Genomic DNA, 9,012 nt, shown 5'->3' with positions numbered 1-9,012 from the left:
TGAAAACCGAGCGGGCCTGAGGACGAGGCCCAGCTGCGGGCCAGGCCGGCGGGCGGCCGCGCCGAGAGGTGGGTGCTCTTCGGGGCCGGCCTCCCATGGGGTCGGGTGGCTGCACGGCGGAGCACAAAAGGAAACGCCGCCGGGCGGGACCGAGGGACCTGTTTATCCGCGCGGGACGCGCGATGGGTCCAGTGAAACGGGCCGGGGGTGCGAGCAGAGGGATAAGAAGACCTTGTAGTCCTCCCGCCCGGAGCCGCCTCCCAGTTGGATATGTCACAAGCATACGCGCGCTCGGATATCTCACCAACATCGCCAGGGCCAGGAGCACCCGAGGCGGCTGTACATAAAATGGTGGGAGGGGGCAGGGGGAGGAGTCCTGTGGCCAGGAGCTCAGCAGGAGGCTCTGCAGGAGGTGGCGAAGGGGCCGTGACCCAGGAAAGACGGGCTGGTTTGGCAGCGCACCGGAGAATGGAGGCCAACGGGCTGCTTGCAGCCTGCACCTCGCGTAGCCCCGGGCGGCGGGCTGTACCTCCCTTGTAAACGTCAAGGGCCAGTTGTGACCCCGGTGCCCCTCAGTCCTGACCCGTTGCCCCCAGTGTGGGGCATGGAGCCCTGGCCAGGCTGGAACTGGGCAGCCTGCAAGGGGGAAACCTGCTGTTTTCTCCACCTTTTTTCCTCCTCCTAAAGGAGAATCCATTTTTAAAAGTTTGCTGATCCTTTTTTTTTTTTTTTTTTAAGCTTCTCTGCAACCCTTCTATGTTCTTGCGACCCACTTTTGGTTTGCGAGACGTGGGTTGAGAAACGCTGCTCTAGGGGCCCTGCTACACGTTCAGATGAAAGCTGAGTAGCTGTAGAGCTGTTCTGTATTTTAATAGCGGGAATGGGCCTTTTGATCATGTGATCATGACTTTGTACATGTGGCTGGTCTACATTTATTGGGCGATTGACCAATTAATTGTGTAATGCTGAGGCCTAGCAGTAGATGGTCACCTTGCTGGGGTCACCTGACCCCCAGTTGTTTTTCCTGCTTGGTGCAGGGGGCTTGACTCCATGATTTTCCAAGGTCCTTTCTGGCCATGCAATCTATAAACCTATATAAAGTGGGGTGGGGGGAAGTGGGGTGCTTGGGTTGGAGGTGGTCAGGCATTATGACCCAACAGCCACAGCTGTTCTTTTCCCACTGCTCAACTGGCAGGGGCAGAGTTCCCTGTCTGCCAAGGTGACTGCAGCACAATGTGATCCAAATGCCAAACATGGCTCTGTGGGCCCCAGGTTGCTGGGCTCTGGGCTAGTGAAGAGTCCAGTGTTGATATGCTAGATTTACCAAGACAGGAAACCCCGTTTTTCTTCTCTTTGCTTATGAAATCTTATGTACCCACTTAGGCACCATATTGCAGGAAAAAATTATAGTTACCTAGCAAATATCTTCATGAATGTGCTCAGAGTTGAGGCACTGTTTCTGTTGCCAGTATAACATTAAGCACATTGCTACTCCATTCTTACAATCGGTGGCTTCTGTTTTACTTGCTGGGGCTGGCATATAAATAAGAAGCTACACAATTGAAGCTTAACTTCACTTTGAAAAGTGACTAGTATTAGTTTTGTGGTGTTGTCCAGGTGGCCTGTGCATCATAGCCTCAGACATGCTCAATTAACAGAAAAGATGTTTGTTAACATTAGGGATGTGAAACAAGCTGTTAGACTATAATTATATTTAAAACATTAATTGCGATGCATTAATAGTAAACATGGGGCTTAGCCTGGTGGTGAAGGGAAGTGGCCCAGTGCCCCAAGAAGGTGACCAAGCAGGCACTGTGGCTGCCTCATTTGCCTGTCCCTGCTTGCCCCTGCATGAACTCTCTTCAGGAAAAATTGGGAAAAACAGCGCAGCTTTTACTACTGACTGTACTGTCATCTGCCACCACTGAGAATAGGTCCAGCTCCATCCTCTTTGGAACCACCCTTCAGGGAGTTGACGACTGCTGTTAAATCCCCTCTCAGTCTTCTTTTCTCCACACTAAATGAACCCAGTTCCCTCAGCCTTTCATCATAAGTCATGTGTCCCAGCCCCTGAACCATTTTCGTTGCCCTCTGCTGGACTCTCCAACTTCTCCACATCCTTTCTGTAGTACGAGGCCCAAAACTGAATACAGTACTCCAGATGTGGCCTCACCATTGAATATAGAGCAGAATGATCACTTCCCTTGACCTGCTGGCAACTCTCCTATCAATGCAGCCCAGTATGCCGTAAGCCTTCTTGGCAACAAGGGCGCACTGCTGGCTCATATTCAGCTTATTGTCTACTGTAACCCCCAGGTCCTTTTCTGCAGAGCTGCTGCCTAGCCAGTCAGCCTGTACCAGTGCATGGGATTGTTCTGTCCTAAGTGCAGGACTTTGCATTTGTCCTTGTTGACCCTCATGAGATTCCTTTTGGCTTAACCCTCCAATTTGTCTAGGTCACTTTGAATCCTGGCCTTACCCTCCAGTGTATCTACTACTACCCAGCCCCCCACCCCGGCATGCTGTCATCTGCAAACAGGCTGAAGGTGCAATCTATCACATCTAGATTTGTTAATGAAAATATTGAACAAAACCAGGCCCAGGACTGACCCACTCCACTTGATACCAGCTGCCAACTAGACATTGAGCCATTGATTACTACCCTCTAAGTCTGATGATCCAGCCAGTTTTCTATCTACCTTACAGTTAATTCATCCAGCCCATACTTCCTTAGCTTGCTTGCGAGAGTGTTGTGGGAGACCGTATCAAGAGCCGTGCTAAGTCAAGGTATATATTATGTCTGCTGCTTTTCCCATGCCCATAGAGCCACTTATTTCATCATAGAAGGCGATCAGGTTGGTCAGGCATGCCTTGCCCTTGCTGACTCCATGCTTACTGTTCCTAATCACCTCCAAGTAGATTCTTTAAGGACCTGCTCCATGATTTTTCTAGGGACTGAGATGAGGTTTACTGGTATGTAATTCCCTGGATCCTCTTCCTTCCCTTTCTTAAGAATGAATACTATATTTGACTTTTTCCAATCACCTGGGACTTCCGCCAATTGCCATGAGGTTTCAAAGATAATGGCCAGCAATCACATCAACCAACTCGCTCAACACCCTCAGATGCATTGCATTTGGCCCCATGGATTTGTACACATCCAGGTTTTCTAAGTAGTCCCTAACGTGTTTTACCACTGAGGGCTGCTCACCAAGCTGCAATGCCTGGTGCAGTAGTTTGGGAGCTGACCTTGCCTGTGAAGACTGAGGTAAAAAAGGCATTGAGCACTTCAGCCTTTTCCTCCTCACTTGTCACTAGGGTGCCTCCCCCATTCAGTAGGAGGCTCACACTGTCCCTGACTTTCCTCTTGCTACTGACATGCTTGTAGAAACTGTTCTTGTTCCTCTTCATATCCCTTGTTAGCTGCAACTCCAGTTGCGCTTTGGCCTTCCTGACTTCATCCCTCCATGCCTGAGCAGCATTTTTATACTCCTCTCAAGTTGTTTGTCCAAGTGTCCCCTTCTTGTAAACTTCCTTTCTGTGGTTAAGCTCACCGAAGAGTTCTCTGCTCAGCCAAGCTGGTCACGTGCCACGTTTACTATTCTTCCTGCACATCGGGATGGTTTGTTCCTGCACCCTTAGTAAGGTTTCTTTTAAAATACAACTAGCTCTCTTGGACTTCTTTTCTCCCAGACTGGCCTCCCAGGAGATCCTGCCCATCAGTTCCCTGAAGGAGTCAGAGTCGGCTTTTCTGAAGTCCAGGCTCCACACTACTGCTCTCCTTTCTTCCTTTTGTCAGGATCCAGAACTGAGTCACCTTCTGGCTGCTGCCCAACTTACCCTCCACTTCTATGTCCCCCACCAATTTGTCCCTGTTTGTGAGCAGTAGGTGAAAACTAGAACAGCTCCTAGTTTGGTCTCTACAACACTCGCACTAAGGTTCATCTCCAACACTCTCCAAAAACTTCCTGGATTGCCTAACCACTGCTGTATTGCCCTCCCAGCAGATGTCAGGGTGATTTGAAAATCCCCCATGAGAATTGGGACCTGTGATCTGGAAACTTCTGCTAATTGTCTGAAGAAAGGCTCATCTACCTCATCCTCCTGGTCCTGGTGGCTTATAGCACACAGCCACCACGACATCACCCTTGTTGCTCACCCCTCTAACCTTAGCCCAGAGAGACTTTCAACAGGCCTGTCTCCAGTTTCATACTGGAGCTCTCAGCAATCATACAGCTTTTTTACATAATGTGCAGCTCCTCCTCCTCTTCTGCCCTCCCTTCCTGAGCAGTTCGTACCCATCCATGACAGTGCTCCAGTCATGCAAGCTCCCACCATGTCTCTGTTATTCCAGCCACGTCATAGGTCCTTGACTGTGCAAGGACTTCCATTTCTTCCTGCTTGTTTCCAGGCTCTGTGCTGTTGTGTACAGAATGGCTTAATGGTTTAAATGCTTTGTAAAGCTGAAAGAAATGTATCAGTGTTTTCGATAAGATGAAGGTTGCAATAGATTGAAAGAGTATATGCACTTAGGCCTGTCTTTTTTTCTTGTAGGTACTGCAATACATGACAAATATAGGTGGAGTAGATATTTAACTGCTGTGAAGTTGTGGTGTTGTTTAAATGGTTGACAGATATAATTAGAGTGCAAATGGTTAATTTAAAAAACCCCAATATTTACATCCCTAGTTAGCATAAGGTCTTGTAATTTCAATTTAGCAGCAGAAAGTTAAATTGTGTGGACTGTCTACAACAGTAGTTTTCAACCTGCTCCACAGACCCCTGAGCTTTCATAGGCTCTGTCTAAGGGATCCACAAAAGATGACTATGGTCAATCAAAAGTGTGTGAATACCCGCACTTACAATCTAGAGGCATCTGCACCTCCATTCAAAATGTCCAAAGGGGTCCACAAATGAAAAAATGTTGAAGACCACTAATCTACCAGGCAAATTTTCATCTCTGCAACTCTGTTGCCTTTGAGAGTGCTTACATTTATTAACTTCATTAAAATCAAAGCAAAATAGATGTTACCATCTGGCGCTGTCATTCTGTTAATAAAAGCAGATAGAAAAGCAGACCTGCACCTTAATGTTCTTGTTAGCCTTCTGGAGTAAACCATGGTGTATCCTAAGCTCTGTCTTACACTTCAGTGGACTGCATAAGGGAGTGACTGCCTCCGTGGTGTTTGGGTAAAAAAATAGAATTAAAACTCTTCTTGAGATTTGCAATGAGTATGACTAACTATTTAAATGTTTAATAAGGTTACAGGCAGAAGAACTGGTATAAGATCTAGTTTTCATGCAGGCTGTGTGCTTGTTTGTTTTAGCTTTACAACGCCGGAGGGCCCTGGGCCTTTATCAAGGTGTTCAGAATGGGGAGCTACAGTTGAAGAAGATGAAATGAGGACCAGTGTTAATAAAGAAATTGCAAGGTAATGGGAGTGAGTGGGTTTATTGGTTGGCTTACTAAGAAAAAAATCACATTTTGTGATATGGGAATTGCATGATAATATTACTCTATAGCAGAGGTTCCCAAACTTTTTCTTATTGCATTACCCCCTTCCAGATTTACCAGCTGCCTGCGTACCCCTACTAACATACATTTTCTATTTTAGCCCCTTAAATGCCAGTTGTTATAATGAAAATTAAATCTGCCATTACACAATTTCTCCCACGTAACCCCCCAGAGATGTCTTGTGTACCACAGTTTGGGATCCCCTGCTTTGCAAAAATAGGTATGATGCTTATAGATACTTTGTTGCGCTTACGCATTTTAGCGGCAAAATCAAAGAAATCCATTTACCTGTGATAACGAGGATCTAACTCTGATTTTCTGTTCTCATGCCGGTTTAGTCTAAGCAGCATAGTAAAAAGTGATGTAGTCTCTTCCTATAAAATGGTGACTAGTATTGCTGAGTTTCTGATGCTGTAGCACATTGGTCAGCAATTTTTGTTAGTGGTGAGCTGTAGTGACCCAGTTCAGATCTGAGGCAGGCCAGCACTTGGACCCTGCCACATGGGTGAGGCTCTCATCCTCGCTGCCACTTCTGTCTGAATCATTTCCCCTTCCTCTCCCCATCCTTCACCAGAAAGCCAGCAAAACCTCCCAGCTGTACAGGCCAAATCCAGTGCCTCTATAGGCTGCAGGTTTTCAACCACTTGTGTAACAAATCCAGAGTTCTCTTTTTCTGAGAGTGTGTCCATCCCTTACTTGCTTGTCTTCAAGGTAATTGCTTTATGAGTTTTGGAGTGAGAATGGGGGAAAGATAAATCTCCAGTTTGGCCCTTTCAGTGCCAAGAAATGTTTAATACATTTGAGTTAAACATCACAAAAGCTCTAAAGATTAATAACATGAATGTTGGGGAAATCTACTCCACTGGAAACTACTTGAAAATAACCTTAATTAAGTTGCATTGTATAAAATCTTTTCTAGATATAGAAGAAAGCTTCTGATAAACGAATTTTCGAGAGAAAGGAGGTCCTCTTCTGGAAGGTAAGCGTCATTTGATCTCTAGAAACCTAAAAAATATTCTACAGTAATTGCTTGTTTTGAATTCTTTGCATGTGTGGTATTCCTTAACATGCACTTGAAGTAGCCTGTTTTCATAAACTTACTGCAATATTATAATTTGTCAAACTTGAGGGTTTGTTATAAAAACACTGTTTTACATAACTTCTCTTACTGTAAAAATATTTTTGTATTCAATTTTTTTTTAGTTCTGATTCAAAGGAGTCTACTGTAGCAGTTGAACTCGAGACAGATGAAGTGGTTCTAATGAGAAGGCAAAAGCAGATAAATTATGGAAAGAACACAATAGCATATGACAGATATATTAAGGAAGTTCCAAGGTAACTTTTATTTGAGGAATTATGAATTTTATATGAAAATTGTGAGCACCCGGCTTTCTCTTATATTTGCATTTAGGCTAGATTTCATACAGATTAGATTCACTGAAAGCTATATAAATGGTACGTTGTCACTCACTTTGCCAGAAGAAACCAGAATCCAGTCCCCTGGTTCTCAACCTCATTAGACTCAAGACACCACTTCCATAGATTTCATAGATTTTAGGGGCAGAAGGGACCTATTAGATCACTGAGTCTCACCTTCTGCCCTGGGCAGGAAAGAGGGCTGGGGTCAGATGGTCCCAGCCAGGTGTTTGTCCAATCTCCTCTTAAATACCTCCAAGGAAGGGGATAGCACCTACCTCCCTTCGAAGCATATTCCATATTTTGGCAACCCTCCCTGTAAAGTATTTTTTCCTGATGTCCAATCTAAATTTGCTCTCCTTTAGTTTGTGGCCATTGTTTCTAGTTACCCTTATGGGTGCCCTGGTAAACATCGTATCCCCCTATTTCCTGCTGTGTCCTGTCTGCGAGTGCAAGTTCCTCCTTGCTTGTTCCCCCTGCTCCTAGCATTAGTGTAGAGACATCTAAGCTCCCCAACAGGGTACCCTTAGTACTTCCCCACCCTGATGCTTAGCAGGGCCCTTGGTACTTACCTGGACTGTTCCAGCACCTGGCTCATGGATTGTCGTTCCTGGCCTCACCCTGTCATCAACATCCCCATCCCGACAAACCTAATTTAAAGCCCTGCATAGGAGATCAGCCAACCTGTAAGAGAACAGACTCTTACCTCTTGGAGAGAGATGTAGCCCGTCTCGTCCAAACAAGGCCCTATCCTGGAAGTACAGGTCGTGGTCAAGGTCACTTGGAATATACCAGCTCTTATCTCTTGTGTGTTTTGACTGCAGACATACCATATTTTCTTGCATACACACTTTGAGAATACAATATGAACCTTGTTTTTTAAAAAGCAGAGCAAAGGAAAAATATTTCCTTGTAATAATTAGCAGCAGCAAGGGAGCGGAGCCAAATATTTTGCTCCTTGTGAGTTGAGTGCTAATTCTTCTGCCTCTTGCCAGTAAACATGAAAGTAAACTGTTCTGGTGCTATTTCCAGCCGTTGTTTGTGGGGAGGGTGCGGGGGCAGGGGAGTGTGTGTTGTATTTAGGGAAGAAGAGGCGCCAGGGAAACAAACAAAATGGTAATAGAGCATTTCTTCATTGCAAGTTGGACCATAACAGATTAGAATGTTTTTATATTTGAAATTTCTGGGTATGTCTTGGAAATCGTGTAGATGTTTACATACCTAGTGGCGCTCAATATTAGTGCCACTACAAGGATCTAGAGGACTCTCATGATCAAATAGCAGTCTTAGCTTTAAACTTAAATGTAAAATACACTTTTAAATGTTTATTCCATTTAAAAAAAACTGTGTAGGAACTTACCGTTTATATATGGATTTTGCATATGTATCACTTTAAGGGAGGTACTCTTTTTATGTAGGGTGCATACAGATGTTTGGGGAGGTTAAGTGTAAGTTAGCTTCCTTCCTTGCAGATGCCGACTTCCCACTAGCCCTCCCTTCCCCCCTGCTACTTCCTACTTACCTTGCATCAGGTGGCCATTTTTAACTTGGTCTAGCCTCCCTGAATAGCTGTACCCAGACATAGTGGAATTAAAATTCTCTCTTGGGTCTTAAATTTTGCTGTCAACTTTTGTAACCCTAATGTTGCACTGAAGTATTTGATCATTTGGATTTCTCCCAGGACTGAGGAAGGAAAAACTAAAATCATCCTTTTCTCCATGTTCATGTTTAAGAGCAGCACTACCAAGCTGCACAGCAGTTGGGAATAGCACTTCATATGCTTGTGACGGAGAAAACAACAAATCGTATCTATGTGCTAAAACCAGTAAAGACCAACCCAAGGCATTGAGTCTGAGACTTAATTGGCTTGCAGTGCTAGGCAAACTGAATTGTTTTAAAGATGGGTTTAACATCATTTTTAAAGTTCTCATGACAATTTTCTAAATGGATAGGTGTCATCGAATACCAGGGGTCCATCCCAGGACTCCAAACAAATTTAAGAAATATAGCCGCAGATCCTGGGACCAACAGATTAGACTGTGGAAGGTTGCTTTGCATTCTTGGGACCCTCCCGCTGAAGA

At 45.0% G+C, this 9,012-nt stretch overlaps 1 protein-coding gene across 1 annotated transcript in view; it reads left to right on the top strand.

Annotated features, from left to right (window-relative positions):
• The window catches only part of LOC102374062 (histone RNA hairpin-binding protein-like), a 16,751-nt gene that overhangs the window by 3,969 nt on the left and 3,770 nt on the right, over positions 1 to 9,012 (top strand). Inside the window, 5 exon segments of the mRNA XM_025204437.1 lie at positions 4 to 68; positions 5,328 to 5,432; positions 6,435 to 6,494; positions 6,719 to 6,850; positions 8,884 to 9,012. The exon segment at positions 8,884 to 9,012 is cut by the window's right edge and continues 22 nt beyond it. Of these exon segments, the coding sequence (XP_025060222.1) occupies positions 4 to 68; positions 5,328 to 5,432; positions 6,435 to 6,494; positions 6,719 to 6,850; positions 8,884 to 9,012 (491 nt within the window).

Source organism: Alligator sinensis, unplaced genomic scaffold (assembly GCF_000455745.1).
Source record: "Alligator sinensis unplaced genomic scaffold, ASM45574v1 scaffold445_2, whole genome shotgun sequence".
Lineage (NCBI taxonomy): Eukaryota > Metazoa > Chordata > Crocodylia > Alligatoridae > Alligator > Alligator sinensis.
The sequence above is the reverse complement of the archived record's forward strand: the minus strand, read 5'-3'. Positions and strand labels throughout refer to the sequence as shown.